The sequence below is a fragment of the Panthera tigris genome, chromosome A2, assembly GCF_018350195.1.
Source record: "Panthera tigris isolate Pti1 chromosome A2, P.tigris_Pti1_mat1.1, whole genome shotgun sequence".
In the NCBI taxonomy this organism is placed as follows: domain Eukaryota; kingdom Metazoa; phylum Chordata; class Mammalia; order Carnivora; family Felidae; genus Panthera; species Panthera tigris.
The window spans coordinates 80,876,776-80,901,267 of NC_056661.1; the positions used below are offsets into that span (position 1 = coordinate 80,876,776).

General features: G+C 35.7%; 1 protein-coding gene across 3 annotated transcripts in view; it reads right to left on the reverse strand.

The window, feature by feature from the left end:
* The window catches only part of FAM185A (family with sequence similarity 185 member A), a 90,168-nt gene that overhangs the window by 25,653 nt on the left and 40,023 nt on the right, over positions 1 to 24,492 (reverse strand). For all 3 annotated transcript variants that reach the window (XR_006210778.1, XM_042965053.1, XM_007083963.2), the window contains exons 6-7: positions 12,097 to 12,192; positions 7,088 to 7,222 (exon numbers count right to left, since the gene is read on the reverse strand). Coding sequence is in view for 2 of the 3 variants with exons in the window: in XM_042965053.1 (XP_042820987.1) it covers positions 7,088 to 7,222; positions 12,097 to 12,192 (231 nt within the window). In the remaining variant the exon portion in view is untranslated. The remainder of the gene's footprint in view (positions 1 to 7,087; positions 7,223 to 12,096; positions 12,193 to 24,492) is intronic.

Consider the following 24,492-nt stretch of genomic DNA (forward strand, 5'->3'; position numbering starts at 1 on the left):
TCTAATACTCTCTAAACATCTAAACTGGGGCTTTTAAGATAGAAAGACTTTGTACCACATGCAGTTTTGGGCTCAGAGAATGTTATTATATACCACAGTGAGGTTTTATATCTAAGTTGATGTACCAAGGCCAAAAGCTAATGGAGAAGTCAATTTCTTACAAGAAATATCTTACCTAAGCCATTCACCACCTGTTGAATTTGCTATATATGGGTAGAGCACAAAACTTGGAACCAAGGATCTTAAAAGGATTAAAAAATGCACTCCAAAGAATACATGCTGCACACAGCTTTTAAAGTAGGTAAATGTTTCAGCCTGAGCTTTCTTTTGACCTCAGAATAGCATATAATACTTGTAAGTCATTTTAAGAATTGTGCAATGTACAGTTATTAGTGACAGCAACAGCAAGGGAAATCATGAAGCAGGAAATCAAAATTACAAGGCTGACACATCAGACCCTGTGGGAAGCCTGAGCCCTAGGGACTAATTTTTACTGGCATGCTTCTTGCAGAAATCATGCAGAAGTCATGCTACAGATACAATCCAGACCTCTTAGCAGTGAGGGTATTTCTGTTTCTATGCCTCATAGGCTCTGTAAGGAAGGCCCAGATGAGCTGAGCTCAGCTGCCTATAATAACAACTCACATATAAAACTGCTCATTATTTCCAAAACTGGGTTTCAGATTGGAAATCTCCACAAAAAAAGCAATCTGCCCTGATTTTCTAGGCCTCTTAAATTATTCCATCCATCTGATAAATAAGGTCTGTGGCCTTCTGGGCACCAAACAGTTTTAGAATCAAAATGAAACATGAAAGTTTCTGTAAACTCAGTCACTTGTTCATACGGCTCTCTCCAAAAGGGACTGCCCTGTCTCTATGTGAGGTCTCTCTGCACAATTACTCTAATGGATTTAACCTACTATCAGAGACAATCTAGAGATACATCTGGGGCTTGTAGTAGGTCATGTGGGACTCTACAAAGAAATTCTGCTGATCAGTACCTAGATTCTTGTGTTGTGAGCAGGAAATAAACTTTGTTCTGCAATGTAGGCCTTTCTGGTTTAGGAAGGAGGGGCTAGAGTACAAGACATAATAAAAAATTACACACAAAAAGAATAGGCTGAGGAGCTTCATAAATACCAATGGGGTAAGCATGTATCTTCTTCATAGCATCCATTTATCTATTTCTTCAAGCAAAATTTGTTGAAGGCTTATTTATTTTTCTGTTGAGTTTAAGAGAGATTACTATGGAGTCCAGGCCACAGAAAGAGCTCTTCCGAATTACTGCAGTAGCCTGCTAGTTAGCTTTTTCTTCATTCACCATTGTCCTTTCCAATCTTTCTCCACTCAACATTCAGTGAACTTAAAAAAAAATTTTTTTTTTAATGTTTATTTATTTTTGAGAGAGAGAGAGAGAGAGAGAGAGAGAGAGAGAGCGCTGGGGAGGGGCAGAGAGAGACAGAGACACAGAATCCGAAGCAGATGCCAGGCTCCGAGCTGTCGGCACAGAGCCTGATGTGGGTCTTGAATCCATGAACTGTGAGATCATGAACTGAGTCGAAGTCAGACACTTAACTGACAGAGCTACCTAGGCGCCCCAACATTCAGTGAACTTTTTTTTTAAGTTTATTTATTTATCTTGAGAGAGAGAGAGAGTTCCAGTGTGGGATCTAAACTCATGAACTATGTGAGATCATGACCTGAGCCAAAACCAAGAGTTGGACACTTAACCAACTTGAGCCACTCAGGCACCACTCAGTGAACTTTTTAAAAAAAGTTTTTTTAATGTTTATTTAATTTTAAAAAAAAATTTTTTTTTTTAACGTTTTTATTTTTGAGACAGAGAGAGACAAAGCATGAACGGGGGAGGGTCAGAGAGAGGGAGACACAGAATCTGAAACAGGCTCCAGGCTCTGAGCGGTCAGCACAGAGCCTGACGCGGAGCTCGAACTCACGGACCGCGAGATCATGACCTGAGCCGAAGTCGGCCGCTTAACCGACTGAGCCACCCAGGCGCTCCTAATGTTTATTTTTTTGAGAGACAGACAGCGAGACAGAGAGCAAGCAGGGGAGGGGCAGAGAGAGAGGGAGACACAGAATCTGAAGCAGCTCCAGGCTCCAAGCTGTCAGCACAGAGCCTGACACAGGGCTTGAACCCACGGACCACGAGATCATGACCCGAGCTGAAGTCAGACGCTTAACTGACCGAGCCATCCAGGTGCTCCCCACTCAGCGAACTTTTTAATGCATAGATTTGATTGTGTAAACCCAGATGAAACCTTTTGGGCCTTTGCATGCACTTAGTTTAAAATCCAAATCAGCCCTATATGATCTGACCCCTTCCAAAGTCTCTAGCCTTCTTTTATGCCACATTCCCCCTACTCTCTATATTCTAGCTATATTGTGCTTCTCTCACCTCTTCAAACTCACAATGGTAGTCTAATTTAGATAGGTCACATACATGCTTTCACTGTACCATATACATATCTTTACTACAACATTTATTCCACTTCATTGTGTTCACTGATTTGTCTTGCCTTACTAGGATGTAAGCTTCCCACATGACAGAGAGACCATACTCTATTATCGTTCATTCCTAGTTTCTAGCAGTGCCTGACTCAAAAGTTTGTTGAGTGAATGACTTACCAAATAAAGGAAAACACAGAAGATAGGAGGAGGAGGAGATAGGCAAGGGAAGGGAACATTTGTTTTAAAATATATTATGCTTGAGGTGGTACTGGTTTAGTGGAATAGAAATGGGCAAGAAAAAAGAGATCAGGTCTGCAGATAGTGATTTTATCCAGTGACAGGACTAGTAAGTGTTCCTAAATAATTTAATGAGGTCTTTTTCAATGGCTAAAGTGTTGAGAATAGGGTTGTAAAACTGAATTAAAATGAAATCTAAATTTCATGATTCTATGAGTAACAAGAGAAAATGACAAAGTAACTTTAATTTGTAATTTAAACATTAATATATGTAAAATAATGTGATTATGCTATCATGCAGAACATTATTAAACAAATTTATATTATTGCTTTAGACTACTGGGGCCAAAAAAGTTAACTCTATTGTCTCCTTATTAAACTCAAGAGATTGGATCATAAGAAGTTGATTCTTACTACATTAAATACAGTTAAATTTTCATCAAACTTTTACTATGTCACTAAGAGTCTGGCCATTAGGCACTGAGTTAGATCTGAGGGTGGGTGTACAGGTCTTATTTTTATTCTTGTTATGCTTTTTGTTAAGATTCTATGATTTTTAACAGATTGTTTAATTTTATGACGTAGAAAACCAATAAAGGCATACCTTGCTTTATTGTACTTTGCTTTATTGTACTTTGTAGACATTGTATTTTTTTACAAATTGAAGGTCTGTGGTAACCCTGCACTGAGCAAGTCTACTGGCCCCTTCACCATTTGCTACTTTGTCTGTCACATTTTGGCAATTGTCACAATATTTTAAACTTTTTCATTATTTTTACATTTGTTACGGTGGGTGATCTACGATCAGTGATCTTTGATGTAACTACTGTGACTGCTTTGAAGCACCACAGTTGGCACCCGTGTAAGACTGCAAACTTAATTGATAAATGTGTATGTTCTGACTACCCCACGGACTGGTCAGTCCCCCGTCTCTCGCTCTCCTCACACCTCCATAGTTGCTGAGACACAACAATATTGTGCCAACAACATCAGCCCAGTTAACAACCCTACACTAGCCTGCAAGTATTCAAGTGAAATGAAGAGTCACACATCTCTCACTTGAAATCAAAAGCTAGAAATGATAAAGCTTAGTGAGGGAGCCTTGTCCAAAGCCAAGATAGGCTGAAAGCTTGGCCTCTTGTGCCAAATGGTTAGCCAGATTGTGAATGCAAAGTAAGGTTCTTGGAGGAAAATTAAAAGTGTGACTCTAGTGAAGACACGAATGATAAGAAAGTGAAACAGCCTTACTGCTGACGTGAAGATAGTTTTTGCAGTCTGGATAGAGGATCAAACCAGCCACAATATTCCCTTAAGCCAAAGCCTAATCCAGAGCAGGGGCCTAACACTCTTTAAATCTATGAAGGTTTAGGTGAGAAAGCTGCAAGAAAAAGGTTTGAAGCTAGCAGAGGTTAGTTCATAAGGTTTAAGGAAAGAAGCAGTAACGTAACGTAACGTAACGTAACGTAACGTAACGTAACGTAACGTAACATAACAGTGCTCGATAACATAAAAGTGCTAACGTAGAAGCTGCAGCAAATTATCCAGAAGATCTAGCTAAGATCATTAATGAAGGTAGCTACACTAAAAACAACAGATTTTCAATGTATACAAACAGCGCTATATAGGAGGAAAATGCTACTTAGGAGTTTCATAGCTAGAGAAGAGAAGTCAACGCCTGGCTTCAAAACTTCAAAGGACAGACTGACCCTCTCGGTACAGGCTAAGGCTGCTCCTGACTTTAAGTTGAAGCCAATGCTCATTTACCATTCTGAAAATCCTAGGGACCTTAAAAATTATGCAAGGGGCGTCTGGGTGGCTCAGTCGGTTGAATGTCTGTCTGACTTTTGGTTTTGGCTCAGGTCATGATCTCGCGGTTTCAGGGTTCGAGCCCCGCATCAGGCTCTGTGGTGGCAGCATGAAGCCTGCTTGGGATTCTCTCTCTCCCGCTCTCTCTGCCCTTCTCTGTCTCTGTCTCTCTCAAATAAATAAATAAAAGTTTTAAAAAAACCTTAAAAATACTAGGCTAAATCTATTCTGCCTGTGCTCAATCAATGGAACAACAAAGCCTGGATGATAGTACATCTGTTTACAACATGACTTACTAAGTACTTTAAGTCCACTGTTGAGGCCTATTTTCAGAAAAAAAGATTCTTTCCAAAATATGACTGTTCATTAACAATGAAGTGGTCAGTCACTCAAGAGCTCTGATGGAAAGGTATAACGGGATTAATGTTCTCATGCCTGCTAACACAACATCCATTCTGCAGCTTACGGATCAAAGAGCAATTTCAACTTTCTATTCTTATTATTGAAGAAATACATTTCATAAAGCTATAGCTGTCATAGACAGCGATTCCTCCGATGGATCTGGGCAAAGTCAATTGAAAACCTTCTGAAAAGGATTCATTCTAGATGCCATTAAGAACATTCATGATTCATGGGAAGAGGTTAAAATTTCAACATTAGTAGGAATTTGGAAAAAGTTGATTCCATCCCTCATGGACGGCTTTGAGAGGGTCAAGTCTTCAGTGTAGGAAGTAACTGCAAATGTGGTGGAAAGAGGAAAAGAACTACAAGTACAGCCCGAGGATGTGACTGAATTGCTGCAATCTCAAGATAAAATTTGAATGTATCAAAAGGTACTTTTTATGGATGAACAAATAAAGTGGTTTTTTGAGATGGATCTATTCCTGGTGAAGACACTGTGAAGACTGTTGGAATGACAACAAAGAATTTAGAATATTTAGAATATTCCATAAACTCAGTTGATAAAGTAGCAGCAGAGGTGGAGAGGATAGACTCTAATTTTGAAAGAAGGTCCACTGTGCGTAAAATGCTACCAAACAGCATTGCATGCTACAGAGATATCATTTGTAAAAGGAAGAATCAATGTTGCAAACTTCCCTGTCATCTTTTAAAGAAATTGCCACAGCCACCTCGACCTTCAACCTTCAGCAACCACTACCCTTACAGTCAGCAGCAGCCATTGACATCAAGGCAAGAAGATTATATGACTCATTGAAAGCTCAGATGATGATTACCATTTTTCAGCAATAAAACATTTTTAATTAAGGTACCTGCATTGTTTTTTAGACATAACGCTATTGCACACTTAACAGACTGCAGTATAGTATAAACATAGCTTTTATATGCACTGGGAAACCAAAAATATTCATTTGAATTGCTTTATTGCAGTGGTCTGGAACACAGTATCTCTGAGGTATGCTTGTATTTAAAACTGAAACCTGATCTCATGAAGACACTCCACTGCCACGACTGCCACCACCACCACTGCCACACACATTTTTCCAATGCCGTTCTGGTAAGATTTTAAGGAAAACTTTACCAGCATTAATTCTTTTTTTTTTTTTTATCGTTTACATGTATTTATTATGTACATGTATACAATAAATATTTTAAAAAGTAGTATCAGCCATCAATGCAGCCGAAGGTAATTTAAAAAAACGTGCAAAAGCCATTCACATTTCTGGGACTAAGAAATTGTTATATTAAAAGAGCAAGTTTACAATGTGCCTAATACCAAACCAAATGTGTGTTTATTGCAAACATATAAAGGTAACCTTAAATCTTGCATTCTATGTATTTAGATGATTTTTAAGGCCAACAGTTAGAAAGCAGCTTTACCAGCAAAAAAAAAAAAAAAAAAAATTAATGGTTTAAAAAAATTTTTTTAATTGTGGTAAAAAAATGCATAACATAAAAGTTACCATCTCAATCATTTTTAAGTTTACAGTTCAGTAGTGTTAAGTATATTCACACTGTTGTGAAACAGATCCTCAGAACTTTTTCTTGCAAAATTCAAACTCTATACTCATGGAAGAAGTCCCCATTTTCCCCTTCCCCTACCTTCTGTTTCTATGAACTTGAGTACTATAGATATCACATATAAGAGGAATCATACAGTATTTGTCTTTTTGTGACCAGTTTATTTTACTTAGCATAATGTCTTCAAGGCTTATGCATGTAGCATGTGACAGGATTTCCTTCCTTTTCAAGGCTAAATAATATTCCATTGTCTATATAAGCCACACTTCACTTAACCATTCATCTACCAATAGACATTTAGGTTGCTTTCACCTTTTGGCTACTGTGATAGCGCTGCTGTGAATATGAGTGTGCAAATATCTCTTGAAGATAGAAAAATATTTTAAATGGCTTTTATCCAATGACAGGTTAGTGAGTAGTTCAAATTAAATGTCTGCATTGTGCTACCGATAAGCAGTTGGAAGAAAAGAGTGTCAAAACACCAAAATGTGACCGTGTAAAGGAATAAAAGACTAAAACTGCAGTTATGTATACCATATTTCTACTCATGTACAGATGACTATTCACCTTACATAGCAAAACGCAGCACCCTTACCAGTAATTATTACACCATCATCTTTATGAGCTTCAGCCATTTCTTGAACATGGACTTCTGAGTTCACGTCAACCTCTTTCCCTGATAACTCTAAACGAGCTTGAAGAGAAGATGCGACCTTGACAAGAATAGAGCCTGTAATAAATTTAAACGAGTTTATTAATGCAAAGAAATCAAAAGTACCAAGGGCTATTTGGAAAATGATTGAAAGGGCAGCATTGCTCCTAGAACCCTGTCTTTACTCCTTGGCATATTTTATTTAAACAGCAGTGCCTTTTCCTTACTCCCAAGGCATTCACAGTAATTCTTGTTAAGGGTATGGGTCATTAGAACATTATGAACTCCTTCTGCCAAGAGCTCTATCTCGTCAGCTTACCCAATATCAGAAAAGTGTAGTGTACTACACATGTAGTTTGTAAATAGTATTTACCATTAACTGAGCATTTGCTGAGAGCAAAACAGCTTAATTAGGTTATCTCTTCTAATCTACATATCAACTTTATAAGTTATTATTGTAATCCCAATTTTACTTGCTCAAGTTCCCAATAGCACTAGTGTTGCAAACTAGATTCACTTCAATGACAACAGGGCCCATGCTCATAACCACTGTGGTATTGCACATACTGCTACCTCATCATATTTTAGGACTTCGGTTTTCACTGATCACTGACACAACTAGAATCCTAAACTTGTGTTTTCAGTTGTAACCTGTGTGTGTATGTTGGGGTGGGGGGTGGGGTGGAATGGGGGAAATAACAATAAAAAAGGGAACATTTGAATTTCAACTGACTCATGTTTCTTTTCAATTCTTTTCAATGATATCAATGGATATCAGTCTTTTTGTGTATGAGACAAGACATTCAACTTTATTTCCACTACAATCTTATAGTAATTTAAGCTTTTAAAGGAGGAAATAAGAAAAAGTACTCTGTTAGCTAAGTAATAATTTTCCAAAACAATTACATCTGTTGGGGTTGCAGTGCAAATTCATCAACACACTCCTGCTTCAGAAGTTTTTCTTTCTCTGTTTCTCATAAGTCAAATAAAATAAGTAAGAGACCCCTGCCATAAAGCATTAGGTCCATTTCCTCTGTGGACAAAAGTGGTCAGGACGACTTTCATTGTGAATGTTGCAAAGATTCCTTTTAAAATGCACTCATTTATGGGTCACTGTTTGTCTTTTAGTTTGGTTAGCATCAGATTAAGTTTCCCTAATTTCATATCTTCTCAGCATTCCTAACTGAAGCTGGAAAGTCTGAGCTAAAACTGATAAACTCTCATAATCATCCCTCAAAAAGGGGGGAAATAAGGTATATCACTACAACTGGGTTATATTATTTAAAAAACAAATTGCTTTTCAAGATTTAAATGTAAACTACTGACAGGAGATTCCCCATAACAACAGATATGAGGGATTTAAGTTAACAAAAAGTAGATTTTTAAAACCTTTTTCTAGGACTTTTTAGCTCTAAACAAATCAAATGTGGTAATTTTATGAACACTTTTTTCTGTTTTTAAATGAAAAAGCGATGTTAAATATGTGAGAGCTTTAAAAATGTTAAGCAAAATAGGGGCACCTGGGTGGCTCAGTTGGTTAAGCATCTGACTCTTAGTTTCAGCTCAGGTCATGATCTCACAGTTCATGAGTTAGAGGACCACAATGGGCTCTGAACTGACAGAACAGAGCCTGATTGGGATTTTTCTTTTCCTCTCTCTCTATCCCTCCCCTGCTTGCTCATGCTCTCTCTCTCTCCCTCAAAAAATAAATATATGAACATAATTTCTTAAAAAATTAAAACAATTGTTAAGCAATGCAACTAGCTCTATCCTTATCTTTCTCCACATTCTTAAAAACAAAAATCATCACTACCAAAACTCCATTACTGTCTGTGAAAGAATTCTCATGACTTGAAAAATTTTCCAAATCTCCCATCTTTAACACTATATTGTTTAGAAAAGAGAACTCTTGCTATATCTTCAACCTCCTTCACTTCATAAACTATTTTGATGGTTACTGACATCAATCCACACTGGTCGTGGAGCCTACTTAAATAAAGTTTAAGCCAGCTCGGGGCTTGAACTCATGACCCTGAGATTGAGACCTGAGCTGTGATCAAGAGTTGGACGCTTAACCAACTAAGCCACCCATGTACCCCTCAATACCATTTTTTAAAATTAAAAGGTGAACTAATACTAATTGTACCATTTACTGAAGACATACTATATTAAGAACAGTGGTTTTATCAAGGACAAATTTTAAATGGAAAAGTAAGTACTGAGATGCAGGTCTGACTCTTAAGCCTATTAAACATGGCCTCTTTGAAAGAATTAATAAGGTCATCATGTTAACTCATAGGAAGAGAAAACAAGCATGCAACATTCTTTTTCGCGTGGCAAAATGAAGAACATCTAAGAGACTCAAGGGGTTGGCTCCCCAACCCTACAGCAAGATAGCAGCAGAGTTGGAAAGGATTCTAGATGTCTTTACTAACCATTAAGCAACAGAATCCTGAATAATTTTCCATTACTCTAAAAAGTTACTGTTCCCAAGTGTAATTAAAAGACCTGACAGAAATTTTTGTTTCCAGTTATCTTTAAGCTTCATGCCATTTCCAATAGGAAAAAACACGAAGTTATAATCCTAATCAAATTTTGTTATATCATACGCTATTTCAATAGGTTACTGGAATAACATTCCAAATAATGCTCAAGAGTATTTTAAGTGAAGATTAACAATGTTTTTGTTTATCTTTTTGCCCATCCATATACAAAACAGGAAATAACTTTCATATAAGAGCTACTTATTCAAAACTCTGTTTTTACTCTGTTACTAGTTACATTAAATTAGCAATGGTTTACATTTTTCTCTTTGGGCCTTCATAATAGAGAATGCATTATATGACTTAAAAAAATTTTTTTAATGTTTTTATTTATTTTTGAGACAGAGAGAGACAGAGCATAAGCAGGGGAGGGGCAGAGAGAGAGGGGGACACAGAATCTGAAGCAGGCTCCAGGCTCTGTGCTGACAGCACAGAGCCTGACGCGGGACTCGAACTCCCGGACCATGATATCATGACCTGAGCTGAAGTCGGACGCTTAACTGACTGAGTCACCCAGGCGCCCCTATATGACTTTTATAGCACTTACAAAATACCCTGAATGGCATTACTGAAGATCTCAGAAATTTAGAGAAAACACAATATTATCCTATTTTAAAGGAAAAAAAAATGTGATCTTGCAAAATCAAATCACACCTGTGTGTCAGCAAAAAACCTTCTGTTTCAGGCCTCTGTGTTTGTAGTTTTATTTTGACACTCTGAAAAGAGAGCCTTGTTGCACAAAAAAGTATTAAACCAACATGACCAAAAATATTGCTAACATCAGGAATAACCGGTTTCTGTAAGGAAGTATTTTCCTTGTTATACATATAGCTCTGTTCTGGCCAATATGCAATATCTTCTAGACTTTATTAAAAAAAATTTTTTTTAAATGTTTAATTACTTTTTAGAGAGACAGAGAGAGAGTGAGAGACAGACAGACAGACAGTGCATGATCAGGGGAGGGGCAGAGAGAGAGGGAGACACAAAATCTGAAGTAGGCTCCAGGTTCTGAGCTGCCTGGGCAGCCAATGCAGGGCTTGAACTCATGAACCACAAGATCATGACCTGAGCCCAAGCTGGATGTTTAACTGACTGAATCACCCAGGAGCCCCTACTTAAAACAATTTTTAAACAGAACTATGTTTTTCAGGGCAGCTGGGCTCAGTCAGCTAAGCATCTGACTCTTGATTTTGGATCAGGTCATTATCTCAAGGTTCATGAGATCCAGCCCTGCATCAGGCTCCACGCTGATGGTGTAGAGCCTGCTTGGGATTCTCTCTCCCTCTCTCTGCCCCTCTGCTGCTTGTTCTCTCTCTCTCAAAATAAATAAATGAAACTTTAAAACAAAAAACAAAAACAAACAAAAGCAAACAAACAAATAATAAACAGAGCTATGTTTCTGAACTTTCTGTACCCAGGCCACTTCAGCCCCTATGGGCAAGCTATTCCAAGTATCTGAGCCACTTGGCACCATGTACACAAAGACTTGTATTCAGTCTTCACGTGACTAAAAAATGTATTTTTAATGAAATACTTGGATTCTTAGAAAAGTTATTTGTAACAGATATATATATAAAGAGACATGTCATACTAGTCTTAATACTAAGTCAACAATCACGTTAGAGGAACTTCCTGGTGATACCTTTATTTTGGGATCATACTTTGCAAAGATTTCTCTAGAGAAATTCTTCTCTTCAAGAAGGTCCTCTTACATGAGGGTAGAAAAGCTTCCAAAAGAATGTATGGGAGCATTTCACTCAAAAGGATATTCTATTTCAGACATAAAACCAAATTGAAAAACCCAAACACTAACAATTCCACAGTAACAGTCAATATATTGTAACATTAAAAAAAATTTTTTTTTTAATGTTTATCTTTATTTTTGAGACAGAGAGAGAGAGCATGAGCAGGGGAGAGGCAGAGAGAGAGGGAGACACAGAATCCGAAGCGGGCTCCAGGCTCTGAGCTGTCAGCACAGAGCCTGACGTGGGGCTCAAACTTGTCAACTGCAAGGTCATGACCTGAGCTGAAGTCAGACGCTCAACCAACTGATCCAACCAGGCGCCCCTATTGTAACATTTTTGTTTGCACTACAAAGGGAATGATAGTATTTATGGCCATCTGTTTCAAATCAGTCTTTATTTTTTTTTCTTTTTAGAGATTTTATTTTTAAGCAATTTCTATATCCAACGTAGGGCTAGAACTCACAACCCTGAGATCAAGAGTCACATGCTCCACTGACTGAGCCAGTCAGTACCCCCTCCAGTCAATCTTTAAATCAAGTTCTATCAGAAGAAATCTTCTTGAGCTCACGATGTCAATACAGATAATCTGACCATCTGTTTCCTAGATGTTACATAAAACCTTCCGTACACCATATGTCAAAATAAAACATTCCACTTGGCTAACCTTCATGAGATTTTAACTCCACTTTCCCTAGTTGGCTGACGTAAACATCTATTGCACCCAGATGAGTTGAGGCCTTTAGACATCCAGAGGATGAATCTAGGAAAAAAGAAAAAAAAAAACACATAATCATTCTTATTGTAGTAACTGAAATGAAAAATTTGAAATAAAAGGCTCTGCTTCAGCATTAGGATAAGGCACTAAGAGTCTTGCAAGGTTCTGTATTTTCCTCATAATTATGCCATCTTTCACTTAAAAATGAAAACAGTATCAGAAATCTACAAATCTATACCTAGATAACTAACAAAAAATCCCTATCTATAGTAACCTGCATAACTTATTGATAAACATGTTTATTCTGCAACCTAATATATAGTAAGGACAGTATGCAAGCAGTAGATCCTTGACAGCCAAGACTATTAAGCACCATTGATATATTTAGTTTATTCTCAACTTTCAATATTTCCTAAAGAATTTTATCTCATGTACAGACACATAGGAGTGGTAGCTAAGTTAACAAAAATAAAAACTTCTGATGTTTTCTCCTTTTAACAAATTTGCTAGTGCTAAAAAAGTACTGTAACAGTGAAAGATTACTTTAGATAAGAATTTGTTGCATTTCTTAGGGGGCAGAAATGGAGGAAAAGGCAGTCACTTAAAGAATGGGTGAAGCTTGTTTATATCTAAATATTTCTTTTCAAGTATTTGGAATTAAACAGATATTATTAAGTCAGGAGAAGAAAATCAGAATTAAGTGGTTCTGATTTGACACTCAAATTTCTCAGTTGTCATTGACCCTACTTTTCAAAAAACCAACATTTCAAGTTGAAGAAAAAGCTGATAAAGTTAAAGAAGTAAGTGAAAGACATTGAAGAGTCAGCACTAAGTAGCTTCTCTTTCCTCCTCAACTATAGCAACTGAACCTTTTAATTTACCTGCCCTGAGAAAGGCCAAAGCATATTTGTTTTAGAAAGGCCTCTTAAAAAGCTTATTTTATCAGGAACTTTTATTAGGAACTTTACTACTTCAAAGTGAAAACAAAATAGGGAGTGTGGTGAAAATAATGCCAAAAATTATATTATATTTTTAATAAAATGTGGAGAAAAAACATTCATATACTAGACATCTTTCTTTCAAGTTTTAAAGGACCCCAAATAAAGAAAACAACTTGGGAATAAGCTGGTTAAAATCTGACCCCAAGATAATTTATAATAATTATCTGTAATCTATACTGAAAATTGCCCTTTATCAGACCCAATTTATTTAATTTTTAAGTATAAAAAGTAAACACTGATGCTGGGAAATTAAGTCACTAGTGATAAATGACATAGAATAGTTGGGCAAAGAGGAATATCTCTCTCCTCAGTTACCAACAGAAATTCCTTTTTTATAACCTCTTACTGCATCCTAAAAGAAGCCAAGTAAAAATATACTGTGGTTAAAAAAATGTGGACTACACAATGTGTGTATTATCCCAGGTTGAATGAAGTAAAATATTTGAAACATTAGTTTGATTTCTTGCTTTCTCTAGGGGGCTAAAAACACAAGATTTTCATGAGGCTAATAAACAGTACTTTTCACTTCTCCCCCCATCCCAATGGGAAATAAACAAGAGCTAAATAATTTTCTCGTAAGCCACTGAGAAATTACATCCTCATGTTATCAGTCTTGAGCTCTGATAATGGCCAATTCCTTGAAGACTGTTTAAAAAAAATTAAAACTCAAGATATGTTTTCAAAAGAGAAAGCAAAAGTGATATTTAAAATGCTATGGAGCAAAACAAACACTAATTTTCTTTTGTTTTCTATAATACACATGACTGGAACTAAAAATTAATTCTCAAGAATCAAATTAAGGCTTTCTCTAAAAAATTTCATTTTTGTTTTGGAAATTCACATAATGGGTAAATTCCATAGGTCTTGGAAGAAGCCTTAAGGGAAATATACATTAGAGGGTGGGTGATTAAGAAGTGAACAGAAATCATTAATCCAGGTAATGTTTGCAATAAGTAGACTCTCACAGAGAGTCTTCTATCATCCCAATTTTGGACAAAGATCTTGTTTGAGTTTTCCCAGAAAATTACAGATACAATTAGGAAAAAATGATGTCAACTACCAGTTAATCACTACATACAACCAAAAAAAAAAAAAAAAAAAAAAAAAAAGAAGCTATTTGTAATATACATTTAGCTAACAGCAAAGAATAATAACTACTTGAAAGGCTAAAATTCCAAATTTTGCCATTTTCTTTCAGATAATGGGAGAATTCTCTCAAAATGGGTCAAACATGTTCAGAAAGATTTTCTGAATTTTTTTTTTATCACTTTACCTTAAGTTTCAACATGTAGATACTAAGGAACAGCAACACAAAAGGTATTTTTTCATTTCTGCAACTTAATTCCTACACTTCCAAAGCTACACTAATTGCATGAACAAGGAACAAATTTCATACATTGGACATAAAGGATTTGCAAAGGCAGAATTTTAAGGTCACTTCATGTAAAGCTTTCTAAATTAGTGCCCTGCTTGTTATTCTGTAGGGAGGGAACATACGGAGGCTGGGCTTAAAGGAACAGACAAGGCAAAACCACCCCACTCAACCATGAACATATTTCTCTTTTTAAAGATAAAATTACTAGTACATGGCTTCTGGCAGTGCCTTCCAAAAAAGGGAACACATATAAATTAAAAAGAAAAGGAGGTGTCTGGGTGGCTCAGTCCAATGAGTGTCCAATTCTTGATTTTGGCTCAGGTCAGGATCCCAGGGTCATTGCACTGAGCCCCACATCAGGCTCCAAACTGAGCATGGGGCCTGCTTGGGATTCTCTCTCTCTCTCTCTACCTCTGCCCCTCTCCCCCACTCACACTCTTTCTCTCTCTCTCTCCCTAAAATTAAAAAAAAAAAAAAGGGCAACATAAGGCAAAGAAAGTAAAGTGAGGTGAACAACTCTATTATACTTCTATCTTACTGTTATCTATTATCAAGCTTTGCCTTGTCCTGTTGACTCATTTTAAATAGAAGATGATCTGGTGTTCCAGAAAAAAGGCATTTTTAAAAAAAAATATGAATCCAAGGAAAACCCTGGTTCTGATATACATAATCAAAATTTTTATATCACTTCAGCTTCTGAGAGAGATCGGTGTTACGGAAACTAGAAAGTACAGGGTTTTGGGAGGTGAGTGGTAATGTGTATACAAAATCCAAATGACTGATGAGATCACTTAAGAATCTGATCAATTATATTGTCTAAACTCCTTTGACCTGAATTACAAATATTCTTCTAAATAAAGGAATCATGGGAAAACTACTTCATCTATTATCCTGAAATCAGGATAATACTTAAATAATCTGAAGTCTCCTAATATTCCAACTTGATAATACTATATAACTTTATAATATATGTAGGTGTAAGACAACCTATACTACAAAGGACAGGAGTGGATAAATGAATCTATTTGACATAATACAAAATGGCATAATATTAATTCTAAATAGACTGTGAAAAGTTAAGTTTCTATATTGAAATTACTAGAAACTCTGCTAAAACGTCATGTAAAGAGGCATAAATAAAAAGTCAAAAGGAAAATTAAAATGCAATTCTGAAATATATCAAATTAACTGATAAAGGCAAAAAGCAAAAAATAGAAAATACAAAATAAAATAAAATGGTAGACACATATCCAACCATATCAATAATTATATTAAATGTTAATGGACTGTATCCTCCAATTAAAAGACAGTTTGCAAAATGAACTTTAAAAAGTAAGTGCCAACTACGCTGTCTATGAAAAAGGATTTTTAAACAGATAGACTGAAAGTAAATGAATAGAAAAATATATACCATGCTAACATTAAGCATAAGAAGGCAAGAGTGCCTTTATTATTACTAATATTAAGCATAAGAAGTGAAGAGTGTTTTCATCATTAGATGAAGAAAATTCAAGACACAGAATATTACCTGAGATAAAGCAGGGCATTTTGTAATGATAAAAGGGTTAATTCAACATACAGCCATAACAATCATGAATATGAATATCATAAATAACAGAGATTCAAAAACCAAATGTAAAGCTGACAGAATTCATTGAAAAATTTAACAACCCTCTCTCAGCAACTTATAGAACAGCTAAGACCCCCCAAAAATGTATTATACCGTATGCTCATTTCAATGGCATGTGACACAGAAATTCACAAGATAGAACCATATGCTGCTGAATGATAAAATAAACTGCAATAAATGTAAAACAACAACAACAACACTGAAATCACATAAAGAATTTTCTCTGACCAGAATGGAATTTAGTTAGAAACCAATAAAATAAGAGATCTATAAAAATCTTAAGTATACAAAAATTTAAAAATAGACTTCTAAAGATCAAAGAAGAAATCAAAAGCACAATTAAAAATCTTCTAAAGAATGATTTTTAAAATGCAACATTTCACAGAACTAGAACAAATGATCCTAAAATTTGTATGGAACCACAAAAGACCTTGAATAGCCAAAGCAATCTTGAAAAAGAAAAGCAAAGCTTCAGATATCACAATTCCAGCCTTCAAGTTATATTACATAGCTACAGTATCAAAATAGTATGGTACTAATGCAAAAACAGACACAGAGATCAATGGAACAGATTAGAAAAACCAGAAATAAACCCATAATTATATGGTCAATTAATCTTTGAAAAAGGAGGAAAGACAGTCTCTTCAATAAATTTCAGTTGGGAAAACTGGACAACTGCATGCAAAAGAATGAAACTAGACCACTTTCTTACACTATACACAAAAATAAATTCAAAATGAATTATAAACCTAAATGTAAGACTTGAAACCATGAAAATCCTAGAAAAGAGCACAGGCATTTATTTCTCTCACATAAGCCATAGCAACATTTTCCTAGATATGTCTCCTGAGGCAAGGGAAATAAAAGCAAAAATAAGCTATTGGGACTACATCAAAATAAAAGCATTCTGTACAGTAAAGGAAATAATCAACAAAACTAAAAGGCAACCTAAACGGGAGAAGATATTTGCAAATGACTTATCTGATAAAGGGTTAGTATCCAAAATATATGAAGAACTTACACATGTCAACACCAAAAAGCCAAATAATCCAATTAAAAAATGGGCAGGAGACATGAAAAGAAATTTATACAAAGAAGACATCCAGATGGCCAACAGACACTTGAAAGGTGCTCATCATCATTCATCATTGGGGAAATGTAAACCAAAACTACAATGAGATGTAAACCAAAACTACCTCACACCTGTCAGATGGCTAACATCAAAAACACAAGAAACAACAGGTGTTGGTGAAGATGCGGAGAAAAAGGAACCTTCTTGCACTGTCGGTGGGAATGCAAACTGGTGTAGCCACTGTGGAAACCAGTATGGACGTGCCTCAAAAAGTTAAAAATGGAACTACCCTATGATCCAGTAATCACACTACTGGGTATCTACCCCCAAAATACAAAAAATACTAATTTAAAGGGATATATGTACCTTTATGTTTATAGCAGCATTATTTACAATAGCCAAATTATGGAAGCAGACCAGTGTCCACTGATAGATGAATGGATAAAGAAGATGTGGTGTACATATATAAATAAAGGAACATTACTCAGCCATGAAAAAGAATGAATTCTTGCCATTTGCAACAATAGGGATGGAGCTAGAGTACAATGCTAAGCTAAATAAGTCAGTCAAATGATACTCTATATGGAAAACCCAAAAGATTCCACCAAAATACTGCTAGAATTGATTCCTGAATTCAGCAAAGTTGCAGGATATAAAATCAACACACAGAAATCAGTTGCATTCCTATACACCAACAATGAAGCAACAGAAAAAGAAATCAAGGAATTGATCCCATTTACAATTGCACCAAAAACCATAAAATACCTAGGAATAAATCTAACCAAAGAGGTGAAAAATCTATACACTGAAAACTATAGAAAGCTTATGAAAGAAATCAAAGAAGACACAAAAAAATGGAAAAAGATTCCATGCTCCTGGATAGGAAGAACAAATATTGTTAAAATGTCGATACTACCCAAAGCAATCTACATATTCAAAGCAATCCCTATCAAAATAACACCAGCATTCTTCACAGAGCTAGAACAAATAATCCTAAAATGTCTACGGAACCAGAAAAGACCCTGAATAGCCAAAGCAATCTTGAAAAAGAAAACCAAAGCAGGAGGCATCACAATCCCAGACTTCAAGCTATACTACAAAGCTGTAACCATCAAGATGGTATGGTACTAGCACAAGAACAGACACTCAGATCAATGGAACAGAATAGAGAACCCAGAAATGGACCCACAATGTATGGCCAACTAATCTTTGACAAAGCAGGAAAGAATATCCAATGGAATAAAGACAGTCTCTTCAGCAAGTGGTGCTGGGAAAACTGGACAACGACATGCAGAAGAATGAACCTGGACCACCTTCTTCTACCATACACAAAAATAAACTCAAAATGGATGAAAGACCTCAATGTAAGACAGGAAGCCATTAAAATCCTCGAGGAAAAAGCAGGCAAAAACCACTTTGACCTCACCTGTAGCAACTTCTTATTCAACACATCTCCGGAAGCAGGGGAAACAAAAGCAAAAATGAATTACTGGGACCTCATCAAAACAAAGTTTCTGCACAGCGAAGGAAACAATCAACAAAACTAAAAGGCAACTGACAGAATGGGAGAAGATATTTGCAAATGACATCTCAGATAAAGGGTTAGTATCCAAAATCTATAAAGAACTTTCAAACTCAACACCCAAAAAACAAATAATCCAGTGAAGAAATGGGCAAAAGACATGAATAGGCACTTCTCCAAAGAAGACATCCAGATGGTCAACTGACACATGAAAAAATGCTCAACATCACTCATCATAAGGGAAATACAAATCAAAACCACAATGAGATACCATCTTACACCTGTCAGAATGGCTAACATTAACAACTCAAGCAACAACAGATGTTGTCAAGGATGCAGAGAAAGAGCTCTTTTGCATTGTTGGTGGGAGTGCAAGCTGGTGCAGCCACTCTGGAAAAAAGTATGCAGGTTCCTCAAAAAACTAAAAACAGAACTACCCTATGACCCAGCAATTGCACTACTAGGCAATTATCCACGGGATACAGGTGTGCTGTTTCGAAGGGACACATGCACTCCCATGTTTATAGCAGCACTATTAACAATAGCCAAAGTATGGAAAGAGCCCAAATGTCCATCGATGGATGAATGGACAAAGAAGATGTGGTGTATATATACAATGGAGTATTACTCGGCAACCAAAAAGAATGGAATCTTGCCATTTGCAACTATGTGGATGGAACTGGAGGGTATTATGCTAAGTGAAATGAGTCAGTCAGCGAAAGACAAAAATCATATGACCTCATTCATATGAGGACTTTAAGAGACAAAACAGATGAACATAAGGGAAGGGAAACAACAATAATATAAAAACTGGGAGGGGGACAAAACATAAGAGACTCATAAACATGGAGAACAAACAGAGGGTTACTGGAGGGGTTGTGGGAGGGGGGATGGGCTAAATGGGTAAAGGGCACTAAGGAATCTACTCCTGAAATCATCGTTGCACTATATGCTAACTAATTTGGATGTAAATTTAAAAAAATTAAAAATAAAATTAAAAAAAATAAAAAAATAAAATAAGTCAGTCAGAAAAAGACAAATACCATACAATTTCACTCATATGTGGAATTTAAGATGCAAAACAAATGAGCAAAGAAAAAAAAAGAGCGAGAGAGACAAACCAAGACACAGACTCTTAATTATAGAGAACATATTGATGGTTACCAAAGAGGAGGTGTGTAGAAGGATGAGAGAAATAGGTGATGGGAATTAAGAAGTGCACTTGTGATGAGCACTAGGTGATGTATGAAATTGTTGTATCAGTATTTTGTACAGCTGAAACTAATATAACACTGTATATTAACTATACCAGAATTAAAATAAAAACTTAATTAAAAACATTAACTCAAGGCTATACATGTACCCTGATGCTTATTGCAGCATTATTTACAAAAGCCAAATTATAGAAGAAAAAAATGCAACATTGCAAAATGTGGGGAATACACTGCCTTTAACAGACTTATAATTTAAATGCTAATATTAACAAAAATTCTAAAAAAAAAAACTGTCTAAAATCACTGACCTAATGTTTTATCTGAGGAAGCTAGAAAAAGAGGAGCAAGGAAACTCCAAGTTAATAAAAGAAAGAACATAATAAATAAAGAGCAGAAATCAATTAATACATCAGAAAACAAACAATAAAGATACTAACAAAGTGAAAAGTTGGTTCTTTGAAAATAAAGTCTACGCTCATTAATCAAGAAAAAGAGAATACATATATCAATATCAGGAATGAAGAGGAAAGAAATACCACTACAGATCCTATAGGCATAAACAGGAATATAAGGGAATACTCTGCACAGCATTACGTGAACAAATTTGACAATGTGATAAAATAGACAAATTCCTTGAAAAGTACCACTTACTGAATGTAAAGTCAGACAAAACAGAAAATAGAATAAAATATCTATTAACTTATACAGTAATTTCATTCTAGACAAACATGCTGAAGTAATACATTGGAGAAAGAAAGTTTTGTCAACAAATGGTGATGTAACAATAACATCCAGATGGGAAAAAATAAATCCGGATTTCCTGACTCAGATTAAACACAAAAATTAGAGATTGATCAAAGGTAAAAGCAAAAATTTGAAAGCTGCTAGAGGAAAACATAGGACAGCTTCATGATTGAAGGCAGCCAAAGATTTCTCAGGACACAGAAATCAATAGCCATAAAAATAATTGGTCAATTAGACTTCATCAAAATGGAAATCTTCTCATCCAAATACACCATTAAGAAAATGAACAGACAGGGGCACCTGGGTGGGTCAGTTGGTTGGTTAAGTGTCCAACTCTTGATTTCGGCTCAGGTCATGTTTTCAGTTGTGAGATTGAGCCCCGTGTCAGGTTGACTGTGGAGCCTGCTTTAAGATTCTCTCTCTCCCACTCCCTCTGCCCATACTCTCTCAGTCGAAAGAAAGAAAAGAAAAGAAAAGAAAAGAAAAGAAAAGAAAAGAAAAGAAAAGAAAAGAAAAGAAAAGAAAAAAGAGAAGAGAAGAGAAGAGGAAAAGCAAAGCAAAGCAAAGCAAAGCAAAGCAAAGAAAAGAAAAGAAAAGAAAAGAAAAGAAAAAACAGAATGACTGACCAGGCAAGCCACAGACTGAGGGAAAATACAGAAAAACAATGTTACAAAGGATTGTTCCCAGAATATATAAAGAACTCCTCCAACTCAGTAACAAAAAGACAATCCAACTGAAAAATAAATGAGCAAAAGACCTGAACAAAATTTCACAAAGATATACTAATAAGCAGTAAGCACATGAAAAGTACTGAACATCATTAGTCATCAGGGAAATGTAAAATAATACCAGAGGGATACCACTGCACACGGGTAAAATTAGAAGACTGACAGGGGCACCTGGGTGCCAGGTGGTTGGGTGGCTGCCTCTGGATTTCAGCTCAGGTCATGATTTCACGGTGAGTTTGAAGCCTCTGTTTGGTTCTATACTGACAGCATGGAGCCTACTTGGGATTCTCTCTCTGCCTTTCTCCTGTATGCACACACAGGCATTCTTTTTCTCTCTCAAACAAATAAATAAACATTAAAAAAAATAAAAGACTGACAAAAATGTTGGTGAGGATGTGGAACAACTAGAATTGTCATATGTTGTAGAAAGGAGTGTAAAAGGGAACTTTGGGGGAAAAGTCTGGAAGTTTATCATACCTACTCAAATCAGTGATTCTATTCCTAGGTATTTACCCAAGAAGGGGAAAAAATATATATATCATCCATATATGTCTTCATAAAATGACTTGTCTAAGAACATTCATACCAGTTTTATTTATAAATGCCAAAAATTAGACATAGCCAAGGTATCCAACAACAGGAGAATGGATAAACAAATTAAGCTTTCTGGTTACCTGCTTCCACTTTTGCACCCTCTGGTACATTACAAAACAACAGCTAGGTTGCTCTTTAAAAAAAATTAGATATTACTTGCCTGCTAACACCTGTTGTAGCTGAAATTAAGTCCCAACTCTCACAATGTCTATAAAGGCCCTATGATCTAGCCCTCAGGTACCTCATCTCCCACAACTCTCCATGAGTTCTGCTTCTGGATCTGTATCTTGAAAATGATAGATCCATTCCATTTTCAGGGCTTGCGCTAGCTACTCCTCTATCTGGGGAGCTCTGCATCCAAAATTTTATGAGCCTCTTTCCCATTATTCTGGCTTGAGTTCAAGTGTCCCTTCTTCAGACCCTCCCTGATTACTAACTGAAGTAACTTTGTTTTCCCCATTCTCTATCCTATTACCCTCTCTTATTTATTCATTGCACAATCTGAAGTTATCTTTGGTTATTTGCATGCTTATTGTCTTTCTTCTCAGGCTGAAGGTAAGCATGGAGACTATGTTTTTGTTGACCAATATTATGGTCAGTACCTAAAAAAGTTCCTGAGATAGAACAGGCACTCAATAAATACATGTTGACTAGTTACTGCCATACTCAAGGTTGTCTTCAAATGTTAACAGAATCTTGAGAGCAGTAAAGACATAATTTATACCTTTCTTCCAAAGTATTAATATAGATATTGAAAGAAATAAAGGAATTTATGAAATGAACACTTCCTTAATAATTAAGTTTAAAACATAGTGACTTGTTCTATATTATAGATAATAAACTGGAAGAGGAGAAAGAGAGGGATAGTTTATTGAATAACTACCACGCATTGCGATGTATTTTATATACTGTTGACCCTTGAACAACATGGGTTTGAACTGTGTGGGGCCACTATAAATATACAGTACAGTACTGTAAATGTATTTTCTCTTCCTAATGATTTTCTTAACATTTTCTTTTCCCTTGCTTACTGTATTGTAAGAATACAATATATAATGCATATAGCATACACAATACGTGTTAAATGACAGTTTGTGTTATCGGTAAGGCTTTCAGTCTACAGTAGGCTATTAGTACTACTTTAATTATTATCTCAACAACCTTGTGCTATGTAAATGGCATCCATTTTATGTAAAAAAAAAAAATGCAAACTCAGAGACTTGGTAATTTGAGAAAGTCACACAGCTAATATATGGTAGGACCAAAATTTACCACCAAATCTACTTCTAAAGTCTATACTTTTCCACACTACCAGAGATCAAAATATGATAACTTAACAAATGTAAAACTTTTTTTCTTATTGTAAGAGATTCTTCCAAAATAAAACTCAAAGTTTATCAATGATATTTACAAAATAAGAATTCAAGCTTTATTTACCTTCATATATTTGTAGATTTTTAAGAACAACCTAAAGCCATGGACACAATTTATATTTTGATAAAGAAAATTATAAATTATAGTTCTTAACACTGTACTCAGGTCATTTTCTTTGAGTGGACAGAGATTTATCAAAGAAAAAGAAAACATTTCATCTTAAAATCCCTCTAGTACTTAACAGTGAGAAAAAGTTCATATGAAAAATTAACAAGAATTCATAATGTTAATCATTTGTACAGTTTGAAACCATCTTCAGAGATGTAAATTGCTGCTCATTTCATCCTTGCTACTACTATTCTTTTCCAGTATGGATAAATAACCATTTATTTCCACTTTTAGAGAGAAGGGTTTTTCATTTATGTTTCACATTTCCATCCAAGAATAATACTAGCATGATCATATCATATTGTATTACAAATAGTCCTCAAATTCATATCTGCCTAAAAGGCCTTCTAGTTGGTAATGAAATTCCCTGTGCCTCATTTTGCAACATTCTCCTTCTTTCCCCACTTGCCTTAATGCTACAAATGCCACCCATGTCTAGCATTTTCTCTCCCCAGCTGGCTCAGCTTCTTACCAGCATACCTTTTTGCTCACACTAGAAACTTCCTTTACTATGCTTAGGTGTGTCCTCTGATGAAATGGCCTGAATAGTTAACAGTAAATCTCAATTTTCCAGTGGAACACAGGTAAATCTTTCTGTCTTGTCTTAGTTAAAATGATTTACAACTATCATGAAAGAAGCCTTTATTTTCAACTTAGTCCCTCATTGAACATAAAAGTTATAATCTCTGGAAAATTATTTAAAAAGATATGTACTTTAAGTCAGAAAATCTAGGAGTGATAGTGCAAAGGACTAATGGACATGTTCACTATTAAAATGAGTACAAAGAAAGGAAAAATTTAAACCATCAAAAAGGACAAAGCCAAGAGGCCCTGGGCATTCATCCTGGCAATAAGCCACAGCCTCCCCTCAAAGGTCCTCATTTTCCATCCATACTCCCAACTCTCTAAGGCCTAAAAACAAC